Source organism: Chionomys nivalis, chromosome 25, assembly GCF_950005125.1.
Source record: "Chionomys nivalis chromosome 25, mChiNiv1.1, whole genome shotgun sequence".
In the NCBI taxonomy this organism is placed as follows: domain Eukaryota; kingdom Metazoa; phylum Chordata; class Mammalia; order Rodentia; family Cricetidae; genus Chionomys; species Chionomys nivalis.
In genome coordinates this window covers 8,117,837-8,138,458 of record NC_080110.1, presented here as the reverse complement: position 1 = coordinate 8,138,458, position 20,622 = coordinate 8,117,837, and the positions used below count along the sequence as shown (strand labels likewise).

Genomic DNA, 20,622 nt, shown 5'->3' with positions numbered 1-20,622 from the left:
CTTTGTCTTCTTACAAAGTCATTTTCTTTGCCTAAACTTGTTTCCTGCCTTTCTTTTGTCACCGTGTTGTGTCCCAGGTATGGTAACACTGATCCTTCTCACTAATTTTCAGTGATTGATTTTTATTACTTAATGTCACTCTTTGTGTTTACTTAAAGATTCTATTTTACATAGTTTTCAAATTTTTTATAATCGCTTGCACTGTATCTTAATAATAATTCTGAAAATCTCTTCTGCTTTTGACCTTTTTCAATAAAATTTAGGAACAGGCTCACTGAGGAGCTAATATTTCAGCCATAGACGGTGAGTGGGCAGAGAGCAGTCAACAGTCTCAGTGTCTGTTTCTGTGACTTGTGCTCTCATGGTCTGAGCAGCAGACGTCCTGGGTTCTGCGCGTCTAATCAAGATCAGTGAGTGGGAGGTCTAGTGTGAGTGAACTCTCTCCTGGTCCTATCTGAATCAGCTAGGTGCATCTTTTCTTTAGAAAGTTTGCAAAGGACAAATTAACCCAGCAGACAGCTTCACAGTCTGTGTGTAGATTAGTAATCGAGTCTGGCAGAAAGAACCGACAGTGCAGGCTCATCACAGGCCTGTGAATGGGGTGATGAACACCCAGGCTGTGGTCGGCCACAGTACTGTCAGCATCTTAGCGGAGGCCACAGTCCCCCTGCAGCAGCCTGTTGATTCTTGTACATGGTCAGGAACCTCTAACTGCTTCCATTACACCCCCGCCCACCCTCACACAGGCAAAGGCTTATGCAGTATTGAGTCAGTGCCCTTCTTTAAGCATGTGCACTGCTCTTAGTAACTCAGAACTGAACCCCAGCCCACAAGCTGAAGAGGGCACTCAGAAAGCAAGTTAACAGTGCTGCAAGTGTTGAGCTGTTTAGAATTCTCAAGGAACATGGGACATGCTTCACCAAGAAAAATTTTAAACATTGAAAAATTAAGTGTTATATAAAAATGGAAAAGTAGAAAATGTATTTTAAAAAGAAAGGAAACTTTGAACCCATGTATTCAGAAAATGCCAGGTCTAGCAAGCTATGATAGTCTTTGATCTTTGATTTAAAAACATCAAAGATAAAAATAGTAAAATATAAAAATGTTTTATAGTCTCTTGGGAAAAATCAGCAAGGGACCAACATTTAAAGCATCCCTTTCTTTAATTTTGTGATTTTTTGACTGTGAAATTCCATAGGATGCCAGTTCTATTTAAAGTAACTGAATTGATAATGAACAAGGAAGCATAATTGTATTATAAAATTCTTGATTTGATTCAAAACTCCTTAAATAATTGTGTGTGTGTGTGTGTGTGTTTACCTAGTAACATAATGAAATTTATCTGCTTAGCTATGCTTCAAAATGGAGAAGGGAGACGGGGAGCTGAAGGTACTTCTTGGGGTGATAAATGAGTTTGTGGGGGATGAATGGGCCCAAGGAGCAGACAGCAGACAGTGGTGACTTGGGGCAGAGTTCCACTGGGACCGAGGGTGAAGTGGGCACTGAAGTGCTCTAGGAACAGGGGAGCCGGCCTCTGGCAACTGCTCTCCTGTCCAGAGTAGACCTTTAATGGCTAATGGCTTTGGAATAAATGAAGGAGGAATTCAGAGATCTGAAATGATTTCTTCCTGCTGGAAGAGTGCCCTTGGCCAGAGAAGGGAACCACAGGAAGCCGAACCCCCACTCCACCCCACAGAACTTCTGGATAGAACAATCCACAGGTGGAGGTGGTGTCCAGAAACCTTGAGACTGTTTCTGATCTGACAAAAAGAGAATCAACAAAATTAAAAGGAAATAAATAAAGTATTACAGTCTATATGAACATTACTTTTAAGAACAATTTTAGAACAATTGCAAATTAGCACTAATTCATAATATCTCAATAGAAAATAGGAAAAGTAGATTAATAGACAATTCTTAAGAAAAATGTCTAATATTCTCAACTTAGTATTTCTGAAAAGTATAAACAACAAAAATAGAAATGATTTCAGATCAACAGTTTTAGGAAATGATAGATGTGTTGGAAACTGGGGGAGATAAATTGGTGTAATCGTGCATTTTTATATTCATCTTTGAAATCCAATAGAGACATTTTACTGACATGACTGTGATGTAGTAGACTGTGACCCCAGGGATCTGCTCTGTCCCATTGCACATACAGGAGTGTGTACAGAAAGATACTTAGGGTACCACCAGAAATGGTGAGCCATTTTTCTGTAGTTGTGAGGTTACAGTTGAGTTTCGTATGGGGTCTGAAACTCACACAACCGATGACAATAGCTTGTCTCCCTAAGGGAGTCAGAGAGAGAGCTGAGAAAGACAGCAAACTGTTTTCTTAGGGGTGAAGTGCTGTTCTTTTGGAGACAAGGCCACGCATGCGCAGAAAATACAGCCTCTAAGTGGACTACGAATCCCAGCGGTACAATGGAAAGCCACGCATGCACAGGACATTTTCTCCCAGACACACCTGAACTCCCCCTTAAAAACGGGGGGACACCTTAACCCGCCCCTTTTTTCCCCTCTTTCCTTTCGTCTCTTCACCCCCGTCCCTTACCTGTTGTCCCCATTAAAGTTCGCCCACGTGGGACCCCGCGTGTCTCGTCTCTCCTTCCCGAACCCCGCAAAAATAATAACATGAAGTGTTTGTGGCTCAGAGCTTACCTATATCCCTAGATTATAATTGCCTCATAAAGCCAGTCTAAGAATGCCTACTTAGGGCCAGAGGTTGGTGGCCTTTTAACTTAATTGCATTAGCACACCTTCTACACTTAAATCCAAACTGCATCCCAAAACTGCCTGTGACAATTTTATCTATGCAAGAGAATTGTTTACACAAGAGAAAAATAAGCAATCCTGTTTATTCACTGAACTTATAAAATTTACATTTATAAAATCTGCATTTTATGCTGTTTAATCTTTAAGACTTATACAGTATTTCTTTTGAATAATTTAGAAAGCTGCAGTTATCTATGACTGTGGCAAAGACATTTGGCATTCTCTCTTAGTCTTGTTTTTTAAATTAAAAATAAAAATTATTTTTGAGACAGGGTCTCCTATAGTTTAGTGTGGCCTCCAGCTCACTAGCTAAGGTGAGCTTGAACTGTGATTTCTGCCTACTGGAGTGCCAATCACCTTCGGGATCTTAGGCATGGCTTGTCAAGCTAGCTACAGCTTCAGATTCTTCCCTAATCTGTGGAAAGGAATATTCCTGAACCTGTTCAAGCTGACCTGGACTGCAGAAGGAAGTCTTACCCCAAACCAAAAATATAGTGACTAAAAGTGGCAATCAAAACAACAAACAAACAAGAAACCCCACATAGTTCTTTTTTCCCTCAGATATAGACCAAAACAAAGATTGTGTCTTCACCTGCTTGTGGGTTTTTTTTTTTTTTTGCCAACAAAAATGGAAACTAAAGGACTCATCATTTTCTTTTTGCATTCTTTAACTATATGAGAACAAGGAGCCACATTAATAATTAACAGTAATTTACCATCAGTGTTTGGTAACAGATGTTTCTTTAGTCAGACTTTGTTCTATGTTATTTCTTAATTTTTGTTATTGGAGACAAAAGAAATCTTAGAATTAAGTAGATTATGAGGTTTTTAAAGCAAAATCAATTGTGTGATACCAATAGAAATCTAAAAGCATTATTTTAGGAGAAGAAGATATGATTCAATCAATCTTATCCAAGACCTGTTTACTCAGCCTGAATCTTCTAGGCCAGATAAACTAGAAAGGAAGTTCCTGGTAGGGGATTGGTGTTTATCAAAAGGCCAACACCGCCCTCAGGCTGATGCCTTTCCTACCAGGTTCAGCCTGCCCCAATCCTTCCTCTGTACTTCCGCCTTGCTGGGCTTCTGTTCCAGGTTGTCAGTTCCACAGGCCCCACACAGATCAGTGCATCTCCGAGTCTAAGGGGGATAAAAGAAATAAGGGTCAAATATTTTCATTCTCTCCCAGTGTTCTTTTGGGATTTGACTGTGGCTGTGCCTTGTATTTATGGTGACTGTTCTGAGCCTGGTGAATTAATAGAGTCAGTGTGGATTATTAACAGTTAAAATGGAGGAGATTGAGAAAGCTGTGTTCTCCAAGATCATAAAATCATGACAGATACTCAACTACTAGAGCATGGAAATGTTGCAGGGCCATCTTCTAGCATATGAAGTAATATGGTGGGATTTGTGGCCAAAGCATGTCTGTCAGAGAAGTCCTAACCCGGTGTAGACAGAAGTGATGGACTTCAGTCACATGTGTGGATGTTTATGACTGTGGCAGTCACGCCAGTGTGTCTTTGTATCACAGCCTGTCCGGCACGTGAAGTACTCCCTGTTTAAGAAGTCTCTCCTCGGCAGTGTCTCGGATAATGGAGTAGTGACCCTCTGGGATGTCAACAGTCAGAGCTCATACCATAGCTTTGACAGTACACACAAGGCTCCAGCTTCAGGCATCTCTTTCTCTCCTGTCAATGAACTGCTGTTTGTAACCATAGGCTTGGATAAGAGAATCATCCTCTATGACACTTCAAGTAAGAAGTAAGTGTGCTGTTGTCTGGTCTCACCTCTAACTAGCCAATTAGCTGAAGATGGTCTTGAACTTGAGATCCTCTTGCTGAATGCTTGAGATACAGGTGTATGTCACCACACCCAGTTTAGGTGGTACTTAGCATCAACCTAGAGTTTTCTGTATGCTAGGCAAGCCATCTGTCCACTGAACTACATCCCCAGCCCAAGTCCATGCTTTCATACAGTTACTTCATTAGCAGATATGTTTGTGACTTACACAGGCATGTGATCTCTATCAAGAGGATCTAATATTTGTACATTTGATGTATCTGATAAGAAATTTTTCTTTTGTTTTCTCATGTATGAAAGAATAATGGATATGGCATGGACATTAGGATGCTTTTAGACCAGGAAAGAGAGAGGGAGGGAGGGAGAGAGAGGTTCTTCATTGTATATCTTTGTTTCATCAGTCTTAAGATTCTTTTGTAAAGTATAACCAAACATTTTTAAAGCAGTTTTGTTTTGAAATTTATTTTCTGTATTAGAGTTCCTAAACTAATTATATTTTGGCCTGGTGTTTCTCTGTTGTGGGTGCCATCCTGAGCAATATAATATATTTCAACACTGTTTTTGGTGTCTCCTCACCTAAGCACAGTGACATTTGCTGAGTTATGACTGAGTTATGGTCTCCAGACATTACCAGGTATTTTTAAGGAATGTGGGCCCTGAATGCATAGATGATCTTTGAACCATTGAAATCCTAGTGCTCTAGTGCTGCAATGCTCCAGTTCTCCAGCGCACCAGTGCCTAGCACTGCAGCGCTGCACTGCTCCCGTGCTCCAGAACTGTAATGCTCCAGTGTACCAGTGTTGCAGTGCTCCCATGTATCAGCACACTGGTACTGCAATGCTCCAGTGTACTGGTGCAACAGCACTGCATTGCTGCAATGATCCACTATACCAGCACTCCAGCGCTGCAATGTTCAGCTGCACCAGTGCTCTAGTGAATGACTTGTTTCACTATCTGGCAGCCTCTAACCTCAGTAAGCCTTTGTTTCTCCTCTTTGTCTAGTACCAGATAGACCAGCAAAAAGCAAGTCATTCTTCATTGGCCACATGAACTGTGTTGCTTTTAGCTTTTGGTCAAGAGATACACAACTCAGAATACAGTAGCATCTGCTCAGTGAAAGGTCGCAGTCCCCCAGAGACAAGCAGGCCACTAAGTGGAAACTGGATATGTGGTGCCTACTCCCTGAAGCTGCTGGCTGTTTGTGGAGTGACACTGGGGACCTGCCACATCCCTGCCGTAGAGTACTGACTCCAGGAAGTAGGTGGTCTACCTGGAAAATGGAGGCTGTGCCCTGCTATGTGAAGACAAAAGCAGGGTGGAATGTTCAGTTCTTTACAGCTCCTGCGTGTCTAAGATGTCCTCGAAACTAAGTGTTTTTGATAAATAGTTGTGTCGTATAAGCTTATACTCCTGGATGTACCAATGTATTTACATTTGCCCCTCCTTTTCCACAGGCTGGTGAAAACTTTAGTGGCTGACACTCCTCTGACCGCAGTAGATTTTATGCCTGATGGAGCCACTTTGGCTATTGGGTCTTCCCGTGGGAAAATATATCAGTACGACTTAAGGATGCTGAAATCACCCGTGAAAACCATCAGTGCCCACAAGACATCTGTACAGTGTATAGCATTTCAGTATTCCACAACTCTGACGAAGGTGAAATATTCTCTTTTCAATATTTTTAGTTGTACTAAAAATCCCTAGCTCAGAAAAAGAAAGTTATATCTTGTCCACTAAATACAGCATTGTATTTCTTCATAGTTACTTTATATGGTGACGCTGTACATAGTTTTAGTATAAAGCTATCTGATACTTGATTTTAAACTTACTTAATATTTAATTCTTATGTAAATCCTCATCAAAAGTAGTCTAAAATGCATTTTTGTTTAGAGCAGAATTCAGATATACCAGCAAGCTTAATAAGAAGAAAAATTAAGTTTTTAATTTCGGAGGGCATTTATAAAATATTAATGTATAGTATGGACACATTAGTAACCCGAGCTTTTAAATATTCTCTTCCATTCAGGCAAGTTTAAATAAAGGCTGCTCAAATAAGGGCACATCAGTGAACAAACGGAGTGTTGCTGTGAGCAGCAGCAGTGGGGCTGCTCAGAACTCTGGAACCGTCAGGGAAGCAACTGCCCCTTCCGTTGCCACAGTTCTCCCCCAGCCTGTGACCACAGCCGTGGGCAAAGGAGCCGTTGCTGCTCAGGATAAAGCAGGTAATTTTGCTATGTCAGCGTGTTCTGAGGGCTTTGTCTTTGCCCAAATATTACATAATTAGCACTTTTTTTTGAGAACCTGGGACTCATTTGAGTGTTTAGGCAAAACTCACCTGTAGATACCATGGAAGAAATGAAGCTTACTAAGTTTGCCTTGTTAAAGAGCTCTTGGGAGCACTAACTCTCTTTAACTGAGTTCCAGTTGTGAGAAAGAGCGATTGTTTTAGCTACAAAATGCTGACTCAGAAATCCTTCTTTAAGACTCCTCAGACTGGCTGATTTTTTGTTACGTCATGAACAAAGAGTGGGAACGCCAGTGTTATCTGTTTGGTTTGAACTTATGGCTCTTAATGTTTCATATCACAAATGAAAAGTAAGTCAGGAGATAGGGTATTTTGAAATGCTGCATAGTGCCTGGCACACATTAGACTGTTTGTTTGTTAATTCAGAGTTATAGTGTGTGGGTAGTCTCTTCTAACGACCCTGCCGACTTACTCCTTCCAGCCTGAGGAGGTGCGGTATAGGAGTGACTTCACTGCACCAGGAGTTGGAGCTAGGACCACAGTCTGAAGTCTCAGAAAACACACCCTGGCCTTCACTTTGCAGGACAAGCCCGTGCTTCTCAGTATGAATTTACCACTTGTAAATAGCAGCCAAACCAAAGTTTGACAAAACCAAATGTGTTGACTTTGATAGTGCCGATTTCCCGTGAGGGTCTCTGTCGCTCTCACAGAGTGGTCACAACATACAAACAACTAGGTCCTTATTTAAGAACTTGGAGACAAACACTGTGGCTGTTTATTTGGAAGAAATATTTTTGAAATATAACTGAATGTCTCCTAAAATGCTAAATTAATTGTATTATGAAAATTTGCCGTGACTTTCATAAATGAGTCTGCAGTTCTTACTCATCATAACTTTAAAAGATTAAAATGATAGTTTATAAACCGTGAACTCAAGTATCAACTTTTAATAAGTAGTTCTTCTATAAGGATAACTGCACTCATTAGCAAAGGAAGGCTTGGGTCTGCTGGGTTACTGATTAATGACAGCTCTTAACAGAGTCTCAAAATTTTAGGCAGAATATTTGTTTTGTCCCCACAAACAGATTTCTGATGATTTTGAAATACCTGTCAGCTTGCAGAGAAGTTTGACTCATCATGGCAGGCTGCCCAGCCCTGCCCTTTGGCGTAGTTGTGCTTCCTTACCCCACCTTACATACAGAAGTACAGCTTTATGCCTCTGTGCATGGAAGCCTGAAAACAGCTTTGGCCACAGTCCTTCGGTACTGTCCCCAGGGTTTCTCTCTGGGTTGCTACAGAGGTCCATGCCTCTGCCTCCGCATTGCCGGCACTGTGGGCACCCTGCTCTTCTTTCCTTGTGGGGTCTGGGGATCCTCTGCAGCTTGTACTGCAAGCGCTGTTCTGACTAAGCCACACTGGCCTCTACTGTCTCATTGTTTATACGCTATGATGATGTTTAATCTTTAAGATTATTATGGCAATCTGAGAACATGTGTCCCTGGCCCATGAGACACTCAGTAAACCACAGTATTAGTGATACTGTGGTCACAGTCATGACCATGGTGATGACTTACTTTAAAGTGTATCAGCAATTAATCTAAAGTTTTAAAAATTCCTCTTTCTACTGGAGTTATCCAACTTAGTAAATAAAACCTCTATAGATTTGTTACTGGTTTTCAGTTTAAGTAGGAAATAACAGTTTTTAAGAATTGAAAATTAAGGCTTTTGTACTTTTTTTCTACGATACTAACCCTCTATTCTGTTTCAAAGGCTAGAACATTCATTCAAAGATGTTAAAAACGCAGAACAGGAGGCAAGCTCCTCCCTGCCCACAGTCTTCCCTTTCATCCCCCTCACTGTAGCCCAAGCTAACCCTGGACTGCTTAGCCTCCTGGTGCTGGTTTACTGGTGTGTATCGCTGTGCCAGGCTGAAAGCACTGCTGGAAACCCCTGTCAGTGCTGTGATACACAGGGCTTTGGCTTTCTAGCAGTTGGTTTAGGTGCCAAGTCAAGCTCCTTTTGAAACATGCAGCAGTGTGCTGCCGGTGCAGGAGCTGGAGCTCACCTCCTCACTCACACCCCGAGGCTGAGCAGGATGGTCCTGATCTATAGTTTCTCTCACAGAGCCTGAGCTGGAAGCCATGCACTAACTAGCAACCCTTTACCGTTGTCTACTGCACTGTTCTTTACGAGTCTGGTGCTCTCAACAAAGTGAGTTACTGAGTTCTTTAGCTCCAGAATCCCGAGAGTCAAGTTAAATCCCACTCTTAGCGAAAGAAGACTTTAGGTGGAGGCAAGAGGCCTTTCTGCAAGTTGGAGAACAAATGTTAGCTGGCTGCTGTACTTGAGATGTCATGCTTTATGCCTGGTAGATCTGTCTTACTCGTTTATAGACAGTCATAAGCATAACAGTCATATTGTATTTCGTATACTTTAAGAGGGCAGCAAAAGCATATTGATGATTTTAGAAACTGTCTGCTGTAGTGATTCCTGTGAGCAAATGAGCTGTTTGTTTTGAAAAGCCCTTCACTGACATATTCTGCTGCTTTTCTTGATGCTCAATTATAAAACTGCCACAGTATGGGTGATGTTCATTTTTGCGATCTTGTTCTGGTGGTAACAGTTGTTTAGATGTATATCAAAGCACTGATTTTTGTATCCAATTCTCCCAAGGCTTGTCTTCTCGAAGCATAAATACAGATATTTTATCTAAGGAAACAGATGGTGGAAAGAGTCAAGATTTCTCCAGCTTTGATGATAGTAGGAAAAGTAGTTTAGGTGACATGTTCTCACCAGTCAGAGACGGTAAGTGTTTGGGTCAGTGGGTCAATACCGTGCTTTTTGTTCATTTTCTCAGTTCCTCAGTGGGATCTTTCCTCTACCCCATATGAGAGAATCTAGCCTGCTAAAACAAATGCTGGTCTTGGACATGGCTCCTAAGATAGCATTTTAATTTCCATAAAGATTGGTCCTCCCCTGACCCCTGTCCTGGGGATCCACCCAGGGTCTTCTGTATGTTAGGCAAGTGCTCCATCTCTCAGCTTAGGTGCCAAGAGAATTTCTTGAAGGAGTTTCTGCCAGTATAAGCAATCTTTGACTAGTATCTGCTTCAAATAAGCCTCCTTTTGAATGCTTGGTATGTCAAAATAAAGATTATTAGTATTTATTTGATATTTAGTCAATGTTTTCATGGCTAGGTAATGGATTACCTCTTCTTTTGCACTTATAGATGATAGTGCCATGTGTATATTACATCATCTCTGTCACCACCCTCTAGATGTTACCATTAAAAAGAAACCTCTGCCACCTTGGTGCTTTTTCAGTTCTGCCAAGGCTCACATTCCTTAATGGGGTGGATCAGTGCTAATAGCAGGATCATCAGTGATCCAGGCACATATCTGTAGGGTAGTTTGACTGTTAAACTATTCATACTTTATGGCCTGTTAATTCTGTTTCTACCAGTTTACCTCAGAAAATATTCAGAGACATCCGTAAGATTTGTGTGTTTACTGTTTTATTTATAATATTGAAAAATCAGAAGAAAATCTCAGTGTCCATAGCAGAGGATTTAAACACACACACACACACACACACACACACACACACACACACACACACGGTGGGGGGCGGGGGAACAACTGGAGGAAAGGGCTCTTTTGTGAGTGTCTAAGTGTAAATTCATGAACAGCCTAGCTTCTCTTGTAGTCGCTGCATTGTTTTTCAGATATCCAATTTGAGGTGTGTTTCTCCATTTATTGGGGCTTCACCTTCGTGGTAAGGAAAAATGGTCAAATATAATGCTTTTGTTGACTTGGAATTGGTCAGTCTTAAGGGTGCAGTTCTCTAAGGAAAAGGCTTAATTTTTGTTCCTCAGTTTTTTCATCTGTTAAACAATTTTTATATTAAGAGGAATCCAATAACTTTAAAAGTCTGCTGTGTGTGTGTGTGTGTGTGTGTGTGTGTGTGTGAGAGAGAGAGAGAGAGAGAGAGAGAGAGGGAGGGAGGGAGGGAGGGAGGGAGGGAGGGAGGGGAGTGTGTTAGTATATGATGTATAGTTACTAGGTTAATATACATAATGCAGATAACAAGATTTCTGATCAGATAGTCATTAGCTATTGGTCATTTGTATTTCAGGTGAATTTGCTAGTGATTTTTGCCCATTCTTCTGTTAATGTGTTAACATTGAGTTCACAGTTTTTGTTATATATTGGTAAATGAATAATTAACAATATTGCAGTAGCCTGTGACTGAAGTTAATATCAATAAAGCCATATGTTTATTACATTATAATACTTGTAAGATATTTTTATTTCAATTAATTCTCAATTTTGAAGATAATCAAGACATCCCTAGTTTATTTAAATCTACAAAGATTATAGATTAACAGTTTAGAAGCCTGCCCCAGATAAGAAAGACTCCAAATAGATCAAGTGAGACAGGGTTGTTGAGCACTAGTGCCTATTTGAGACTTGTTTGTGTACTGCTGTCTTCTTACATGGCTGTAGAATGAGAGGAAGCTCACAGAATCAGGGAAACCTGTATCAGTTTCCTGAGGATGTCTGGCTCCAGTCACACCAATAGGAAGCCCGAGTTGGCTACAGCTTCTTTTTTCACAAATTTATAAAAACTTTTGTTTATTATTAAAAATGTTGCAAATAAGAAATAATTTGATTTTCTTATTTTATTATAGATGTTGTAGTCAACAAAGGAGGTGATGAATCTGTAGGCAAAGGAGATGGTAAGAAATCTTAGGAAATATTTTTGTGAAAATGAAAAGTAATATTGTCCGTGCTGCTGTGTAACAACTACCCCACTGTCTCAGCTCTGAAGAGCAAACATTGTTTCTGGGAGTTAAGCATCACTTAGCCCAATGCTCAGGTCTTTCCCTTCTTGATGGTTCAGTTGAGGAATCAGCCAGAGCTGCATTCAACACTGCCTCTTAGCTCATTTGTGTGGCTTTTGACTGGAGAGATGAGTTCCTGCCCCTTGGGTTCGTGCCCCTCAGTTAAGCTGGCAACAGGGCAGCTGCTTTCCTCCAAGTGGACAGTGAGAGAGAAGCCACACTGTACCCTGGTCATGGAAGTGGCGTCACGCCACTTCGTCTAACGCAGGTGCAAACTGAGAGGAATGCACAGTGCGTGGGGGTCAAAGGCATGACTCATCGGGGTCACCTTACAGACTGCCACAGACACCACAAATGCTGTCCAAAACACTGATTGGGCTTTAGAGTTCTCAAAGTATTTTCAGAAGAAAAGGAGCTTTTAAAGACAGTCTTGCCATGTAGTGCAGGCTGGCTTGTGCACGTTCGTCTTCCTGCTAAGGCTCTGGAGCACATCAGTGTGCCTGGACACGTGTACTTTAAAGGCTCACCACACCTCCACACAGCAAATAGAGTTTCAAGCTTGAAAAGATGTCCTCCCACATCTCCATCAGTCCTGGGAAATAGCTAAGAAATAAGCCAGTCCTCTGAATCCAGATCCCCTGTCTTTTGCCAAATTATTTGTCGTCATTCTAAGGGCCAATATTATGTGTTTAAGGTTGGGAAACCTCATGTGCATATGGCACTTCTTTCCTTTCCCAGGCCTTGACTTTCTACTGCAGCTGAACTCGGTGTTCCCCCCGAGAAAAAATCCAGTCGCTTCCAGCACTCTGGTGTCGCACTCCAGTCCTCTTGCAGTCTTCATGGAATCTCCAGGGAAAGAAGACAGTGAAAGCCCTGATCTGGCAGCTGAGGCGAAGAGAGCATTCCTGGGGAAGCAGGAGCCGAAGGACTCCTTGAAGCAGGTATCCACTGAAACATAGTACCCAGATTTAGTGTTTGTCACTCAGAGGGGCAGCCACCAGTAGATGTCTTAATTACTGATGTCATATACTGCCTAGGCAGGGAAAGTTTTAAATCTTTTTTTTTTTTTTGGTTTTTTTTTTTGTTTTTTTTTCGAGACAGGGTTTCTCTGTGGCTTTGGAGCCTGTCCTGGAACTAGCTCTGTAGACCACGCTGGTCTCGAACTCACAGAGATCCACCTGCCTCTGCCTCCCGAGTGCTGGGATTAAAGGCGTGCGCCACCATCGCCCAGCGAAAGTTTTAAATCTTGATGCCAGTTTTTAATGACTGAAGAACAGCTCTGAAGTCTGTCAGAACCTTGTCTGTGTTGAAGATAGCCACACATCTGCAAGAAAATATCTCATACCTAGTTTTTTTTTTATCAAGGAGAAATGATTTTTATTCTCATGAAGGCAAGGGAAAAAATCAACTTCAGGTTTGAAAGAGAAAAATCAAGTTAAAATAATGTATATTGTAACCCTATATCTATGTATGTTCTTTATTCTCACTGAGGAGAAGGAAGTTCTGGGCAGTTCTTACTTGTAAGAGTGAAGCTGAAGCAGTGGACGGTGTGCCTGTGTTCATAGCTACAGCTCACTGTGTCTGCATATAGTGCCGAAGTGGAAACCTGGATGTCTTAGCTAGAGATACAAGAAAAGAGATATGTAGAAAAGGGGAAAAATTCTTTTAAAATATGTTTCCTCTGCAGCCTAAAGCAAGTTTTACTCTGTAACCTAAAGTCAAGTTGTTCTTAGTGTTAATGCAAATCTGCGGTGTACAAGAACCTTTAGTGTTAGCATCTTGGGGGTCAAAGGTCGTAGGAAGATCAAGACTGTCCGTGTGCAAATGTCTGTGTTTGTTTTCTAATTTATATTTAAAACTAGAACTTTAAATGATAATGAAGTCAGAAGTACAAAAATGTCTGTTTTCAGATATTTCTTTCTCGTCGATGTGGGAGCTTATAGAGATGGCCTCCCGGCCTCCCTTCCTCTTCCCAGTGTTTGTATTCGATTGTAATCAACAAGTGCTTAGTAAATTAGCTTTTGTAAATATCCACGTCTTTATTCATTATTAATAATTTTATTAATTATTAACTTCCTTTGTTGCTAGTATTAGCTTCTTCTCAGTCTTTCTCTGTTCCTTACCTACCTACTGGGGGGAGAAGTGAGAACTGTATAAAAGTTTTGTGGGTAATAGGGCCAAATCAGAAATGACATATTAGAGTGACTGTTTTATTTTAAATACAAAGTTTGCAAAGTTGATCTCCTCTGGTGCTGAACCTGGATTTCTAAATACCTCTCCATCATCTAACCAAATAAGAAATCTTGAAAAATATGAAAAGCCAGAAAAAGAAACTGAAGCCCCATTGATACATGAGCCCTCAGTCAATGGATCCTCAACTCCAGGTAAGCACACGGCACGTCCTGTATGTGAAGATGTGCAGTTGGAATCCAGGGCTGTTCCCTTGTAAGGGATAAAGAGAGACCACAGACCAGATCAAGTTAAAGGAATGTGGGTTTGTAGACTGGTCACCAGCAGGAGTTCTCCTTTTCTATTAGAAGGCATGAGTGGTTAAATCCAGCAACACTGATTTGGTCATTTGATATGAGCTCCATTCTTGGACTAACATATAAGTGTTTGATTTAATTCAGTGTGCATAGAATGGAGTAGGGGGGGATTCTTTGGAAATACCTGAAATCTGTAAAAAGTTTGTATTGAAGTTTTATCCTTAGAATTTATGCCGTAGAGTCCTAAGAGCCAGTTGCATTTAAGGGAGCTAAGTTGATCTGTAAGAGCTGCCTGAGAGAATCTCTTCCCTGAGTTGTTAGACTCCGGGGCTTAGCCTGTGGCACTGCTCCTTCTGTGTGTTTCCCGCAGTCCTGGCTCATCTGGTTTGTGGTGCAGCTTGTCACATGAATCTTTTATAAGAGGAACGATTCAGGGGTTCTTGAAGACTAATTCCCCATCATGTGTTATCACATTAGACAGTTGGCAGCTTGTATAGACAGATAAATGACCGGTAGAAGTAATGACATAGAAAGTCTCTAAAATATGTATTCCAGACAGTGTTTTTGTAAATGTCACAAGAACATTGTTCTTTTGCAGTTTCCCAAGTTTTCCTTTACTGAATCTTATTTAGAAATGTTTGATAGCTTAGTCCAACTTCACTGTTACTATTTTCTTCATTTGTTTTAGTTCCAAAGGTAGCGTCCTCGGTCACTGCTGGAGTAGCCAGCTCACTCTCAGAGAAAATAGTCGATACCCTTGGGAGCAGTCGGCCCAGCGCACCGCTGACCTCTGTTCAGATCCGCTTCATTCAGAACATGATACAGGAAACCTTGGATGACTGCAGGTAGCAACAAGTTGTTCCTCCCTGGTCACTGTGTGTGTTTTTCCTTGTGTGAAACCAGAACCAGAATTCTCACTGGCAATTGCTATTTGTGTCCAAGTTCTGATGACTACAAAATCATAGAAAGCACAGTTTTATCTTTGTGTACGACATCATGGAAAGGGACATTTGTCCGGAGCAGCAAGGAGATGGCATGACGGAAAAGTGCAATTCACGTGCAGGATGCCCTTGCACCTCAGGGTGTGGGCAGAGTTTCATATACTCAATGTAGTTCTCACACACGGTATTTCTCGATCACCTGTGAGTGCACTCTCTCTGGGAAGTGATGTGTGAGACCCAGACTTCCGTGCTTGTTTTATATTTTGTTGTGGTGCTCAGATGGGGGAGCATAAGTCACTGTACCCACAAGGAGGTCAGATGTCAGCGTGTAGAGTCAGTTCTCGTTCTGCTCTGTGGGTTCCGGAGACTAAACTCCAAGTTTTCAGGCTTGACAGGACGTTTTTGTAGCCAGAGCCATTTCCCCAGGCCCGACAGATACCTTTTACATGTAATTCTAATGTTTTCTGATAGAGTATATCAGAATGTTGGGGCTGGAGAGATGGTTTTGCCATTAAAAGCACTGGCTGCTCTTCTAAAGGTCCCAGCAACCCCATGGTGGCTCACAACCATCTGTAATGAGGTCTGGTGCCCTCTAGAGGAAGAGACCTGGTCAGTCGTCCTCATCCACTTAGATCATGAAACCCAATATGGACAAGTTCAACAGAGCCGCCGTATACCGGCTGCCCATGCATGCTGCAGCATTACCAGGGCATAAATTTCATTCATTTTCACATCAGAATGTTACAAATAAATAGAAAATCTTTCTGTAACTTAACCCTGTTTTTCCCATCATTTGAGTTTTTATTATGAAATTGTTTTGATGACTGTTCCTCCTATTGCCTCAAGGTCTGGCACTAGGATTTTAGGTCATCATAAATTAAAATTGATTTTTTTCACTCAGAGAATATTAAGATATTGGGGTTATCTATATATTCTTTGAAATTTGCGGGATCAAACATTTTTTTTTAAGCTACATGTTCCAGAATGTTGTTGCCTACTTCTCATTGTTATTTCAGAGTTTGGAAGTTATATTCAGTTACAGGGATTTTTTTTGTGTGTGTGTGTGAGAGACGTTTTCCTTTTCGACCTGCAATTACTTGGATTATAATAAGAAGGAAATTGGAGATGTATAGTTTTTATTGGTGTACACTTATTTTTAATTTTAAAATATTTTTAAATGCATCTTTAAATATTAGGAATTTTCTTTCTGAAAAATTGTCTTTGATAATTATGGTGTGCCCAATGTCAGATAATAAGAATGCAAAAGTGAGAATCTTCCCACAGTGGCCTTAGTTTCTCTGGAATAAGTACATTGTATTCTGATAGGATGACTGTGTGTTTAATGTGAGTTAATTCATTCAAGATTGGCCAAGAGGGCACAGCAGGGGAATTTGGTCCTGTGACAGCCACTGGACTAAAGGAGCAAATGCAGAAGCCAGTCTGTCTCCTGCTCCTCAGCTGGTTGTTGTTGTGCGGGCTGAAAGCTTTGGTTTGTGACTGTTCCCCACCTCTGGGCATGTTTGCCTTTTCTCCGAGCCTCACATCCTCAATCTGTTCTCCTTCCCCCTTCATCATGTTCAGTATTTATGACCAGACTTTCATCTTGCTTTTTAATTGTCCTGGTACTCTTATTCGGACTTGTTTTGTTAGTGCTTTACTGAGACGGTTGCACAGGTTATGTGTGGTCCGCCTTAGTCCTTTCTCTCTGAGTCCTCTTATTTTTCAGTGCATAGTTAGGTTTGTGAGCACTGCATAAATATTTATGGCCTAATAGCAAAACTGTCTAGATAACAACTGATTCTAGCGCAAATAAAATGATATTGGAAACACAGAATGGGAGCAATTTTCTTGGGCAAATTTAGAAAGGTATTGCTGCAGAGATTTTTGTTTTACACTGGAGTATGTGGGAACAGCATGAGCAGAGACATGGCTATCAATTCTAAGAATGTCTGTGGAGAGAAGGAAGTGGCCAGGAAGGAGAGCGGAAGGCAGCTTAATGAAGGACTCCACACAATTACTAGGAAGTTTTAAGCATAGGATCACTGTGGTAGTACTTTTTGCCTGCTTATCCGAGCATCTGCGTGTCAGTTCACACCATCTGCTGATTAGGATGGGCTCAGGCTCAGGCCTTCCTTTCCACCCGATGAGGACCTGAGTCCTGGGGGGGGGGGGGAGCGCGTTCTCTGCTCCACAGCTGCTGCCACTCTTTGCATTGCCGTGCTTGCTTTGTTTTACTGAATCTGGTCCTGGCTTTCTGTGCCCGAGGCCCATGGCTCAGGCTCTCTAACTTAAGTTGTTCTGTTCCTGCTTCCAGTGGGTTATACACAGCTACCTCTGTCATCGTGGGCACAGAGGGGGCAGTGTGAGGGACGCCGCCATTTCCTTTAGCTCTCATGGTAGCTCCTCTCTGAAGGCCATACAGCTTCAGAGGCTTAGTTCTCACCTTGAGATGTCATATGATCTGTGCCTTAGGGACTCTTTCAACCCTGTGTCTTTGCTTCTCCCTTATTTTTAATGTAAGCACCTGGTGAAGGTCCAGGGGAGGAAGTTGGTCAGTGCGGACTGGACAGCGGAGTTCTTGGGATTCTAAACTCTGGCCAGTCTCCAGTTGGCCATTAAAATCTAAGGAATCTTTGCTTGTTCTCTTCACCTTCTCGTGGGGAGCTCCTCCTGCCCATGCTCAGTCTAGAACTTTGGGCCTCTTTTCCAGGAAGAACTTGCCTTTTAATTTAGTTTAAATTTCTTTGTATTTGTTACTCTGGATAATTTTAACAGAGTTTTTAGGTGACCAGGCTTGTTCTTGATATTAGCGTTGAGAGGTAGCACCCTAAATGATCTTTCCAGGTTCCCATTTGTCAGGCAGGTGCTTGGCTAGTCTGTCTCTCCACAGTGACCCATTCTTTAAGAAGGGGCATAGCACACTGAGAGATAGAGGAGGATCGCTGGGCTGACAACCTGTTCAGCCCTTTGTGTGACTTTAGATGAATTAGACCGGCTCTGTCTCTGTGTCTGTTGACAAATGCCAGTTATCACTGTGAAGATGAATAAGTTCCTTAATTTTTAAGTTAGTCACTGTCCTGCCAAGCACACAGTAACGTCACTGCACCCTAGCATACCTGTGGTTAATACCGCATCATGTAAACAGGGAAGATACTTTGTGAATGGTCCAGGGTTGCTACACTGTTGCAGTTCTAACAGATTTATATTCTTCCTAGGGAAGCGTGCCATAAGGACATTGTGAATTTGCAAGTGGAGATGATTAAGCAGTTTCATATACAGCTGGTAAGTATAGCACATAGTGTATTAAAGAATGTAGAATCTGCGGATCTGAGGGGAAATCCATGTAAAAACCAATACATTTTTACTTAGTTGTTACAGCTAATTGCCAGGATAAGTAAGCTTCAGCCATTTTAGCCAAGTGAAGTAGATCTTAGCTGCTCACCTACTTTTGAACTTGTTAAGGCTTCTTTCTCACAGATTTGTTTTTTGATGGCTAAGCAAAAAGGTTCCCAAATGTGTGACTGTAAGTCTTGCAGATATTTAATTTCTCTGGTAATCTTTGTGGTTAAGTCCAAGAAATACCATTTAAGCTAGTTAATTGAGCACAAAGGAAGTGATAGCTGAGTGTGTAAAACACAGCTTGCTGAATAGTGTGCTCAGTAGTAATCTAAAAACCTTCCCCCTTTTCCAGAATGAAATACACTCTTTACTGGAAAGATACTCTGTGAATGAAGGATTGGTGGCTGAGGTCGAAAGGCTGCGAGAAGAAAACAAAAGACTACGAACCCACTTCTGAAGACTGAGAATACCTTAATTTTTATGATTGGGAAGCTTCTGGCAACTAAGAATGAAACAGAGTCAGTATTGTTTTCATGGCCTTGACAATGGATTTTGCACCTGGCACTATTCCATCTCTATCAGACATATTTATATTTTTATATTAAAACTGCACAGAATACCTTCTTCCTAATAGGGAAGTGAACAGGATCTTTATGTTCTGAATGCCTTAGCTATACACTAAGTGCCCTTTGCCTAAGAGAAGAAAATGTGCATATAAGGCTGGGTTTATGTTTTACAAGTGACTCTTTAAAACAGTTATATTTTTGATGGACAAATTATATTGCAAATTTTCTTTTTAGGTAGCCAGTGTTCAAAACATTGGTATACCTTCTATTTTATGAAGAAATAATTTTAGAGCGGCAATTGGATTTTTTTTCATGCTGCTGATTAGTCATAATCTTGTTAACTGATGACGTCAGGTCTGACTTATTTATTGTTCGATGTATGATGCTTGTATTTTAAAACTTTGAGTTGTACAGATACATGGTACCTTTGACATTTCTGTTTCTGAGGACTCCCTATTCTGGTTTCCGACCTTTACACATGAAAAACTAATAAGGTTTTGGAAAATTCAAGGGCTATACATCTGCTGATTGTCTAATGGATTGATGGTATGCAAAATCATGCTATAAGGTTTTAATCTCCGTGGCTCAACTTATAATCAATGAAAATTTATTATAAGGTAATAAATATTACAGTATTGTTGCCATTTTTCTCACAAGTAAAGAGCATAGATTATTTTTCTGTGTTTTATACCATTAACTTTCTCTAATTATAGTATGCTACAGATAGTATTTTTCTATTACTAGCCTTACCATAGCATTGTTTATATAGGTTCATCATGGAAAGAATTTACACATCGGCAGCATCTGGGCATGCTCATCCACCTGCTGTGATCCACAGTTTGATAGGACTGGACCAGGAGAGCTACTCATCCATTAACATTCTTGTTGCCTCTCGCCCAAAGATTTCAACTGTGTACCTTGTGTATAGGTCTGTTGCCCAGTTTTACTTTCTGGGATCAAAATATTTACTAAGATGTAGCTTAGTTTGCTAACTTTATGGGTTTCTAAAGTGATGGAAGGCTTAAGGATATACGTAATAAATACAGACCTATGAATAATTATTTCCAAAAGCAAAACAGGAATATGGCTTTTCCCAGGTGACTCAGAGATGCTGCGATCTTTTCCTAGCGGATATGGCAGCATTATGACTTGTAACAAGTTTCCTTACCTGTCACTCAAGCAAGGTTAGAATGCAGAAGTAATTTGTCTGTATGCTGTATTTTTATCTATTAATATTTTCCTACTTCCTTTTTCTATAGGTGTATATATTGTATATTAAAAGGGTCTGATAAAAACAATTTAGTAATTTTATGTGTATAGGTGAAACACTTGTCATGGATTTAAACACTGAGTACAGTAAATAAATTTTTTTTGTTTTCAAAGCATAGAAGATTTGAACTTGAACTTTCTGCCTCTGGTTGAGATAGAATAACAGGAATTACCTTCCCGTTTGAAATGTGTAAACAAAAGGCACGATGTGTAAAATAGTTACTATAGATTAGCAATAGGCCCTATAACACTGTCATCCCTGAGAGGCACTCGAAATACTCAGGGTAACAGATGACAGCAAATTGCTTAAAGCCTGCGAGGAAAATTAAAATAGAAGCTGAAGAAAGAGGGCATTTCCTAG

At 40.9% G+C, this 20,622-nt stretch overlaps 1 protein-coding gene and 1 non-coding gene across 5 annotated transcripts in view; both read left to right on the top strand.

Moving 5' to 3' along the window:
- The window catches only part of Nedd1 (NEDD1 gamma-tubulin ring complex targeting factor), an 83,054-nt gene extending 62,614 nt beyond the window's left edge, over positions 1-20,440 (top strand). For 3 of the 4 annotated variants that reach the window (XM_057757647.1, XM_057757646.1, XM_057757645.1), the window contains exons 6-15: positions 4,304-4,533; positions 6,027-6,228; positions 6,599-6,794; positions 9,491-9,622; positions 11,508-11,555; positions 12,399-12,601; positions 13,888-14,044; positions 14,835-14,991; positions 18,303-18,369; positions 18,779-20,440. In XM_057757647.1, coding sequence (XP_057613630.1) covers positions 4,304-4,533; positions 6,027-6,228; positions 6,599-6,794; positions 9,491-9,622; positions 11,508-11,555; positions 12,399-12,601; positions 13,888-14,044; positions 14,835-14,991; positions 18,303-18,369; positions 18,779-18,883 — 1,497 coding nt within the window. In that variant the 3' untranslated portion in view covers positions 18,884-20,440. The remainder of the gene's footprint in view (positions 1-4,303; positions 4,534-6,026; positions 6,229-6,598; positions 6,795-9,490; positions 9,623-11,507; positions 11,556-12,398; positions 12,602-13,887; positions 14,045-14,834; positions 14,992-18,302; positions 18,370-18,778) is intronic. The other variant, XR_009056338.1, reaches the window with a different exon arrangement.
- On the top strand, positions 15,906-16,048 carry LOC130866698 (small nucleolar RNA SNORA79). The gene has a single exon (XR_009056381.1). It is a non-coding gene; the product is annotated as a small nucleolar RNA SNORA79 (small nucleolar RNA).
- Positions 20,441-20,622: the final 182 nt, after the last annotated feature.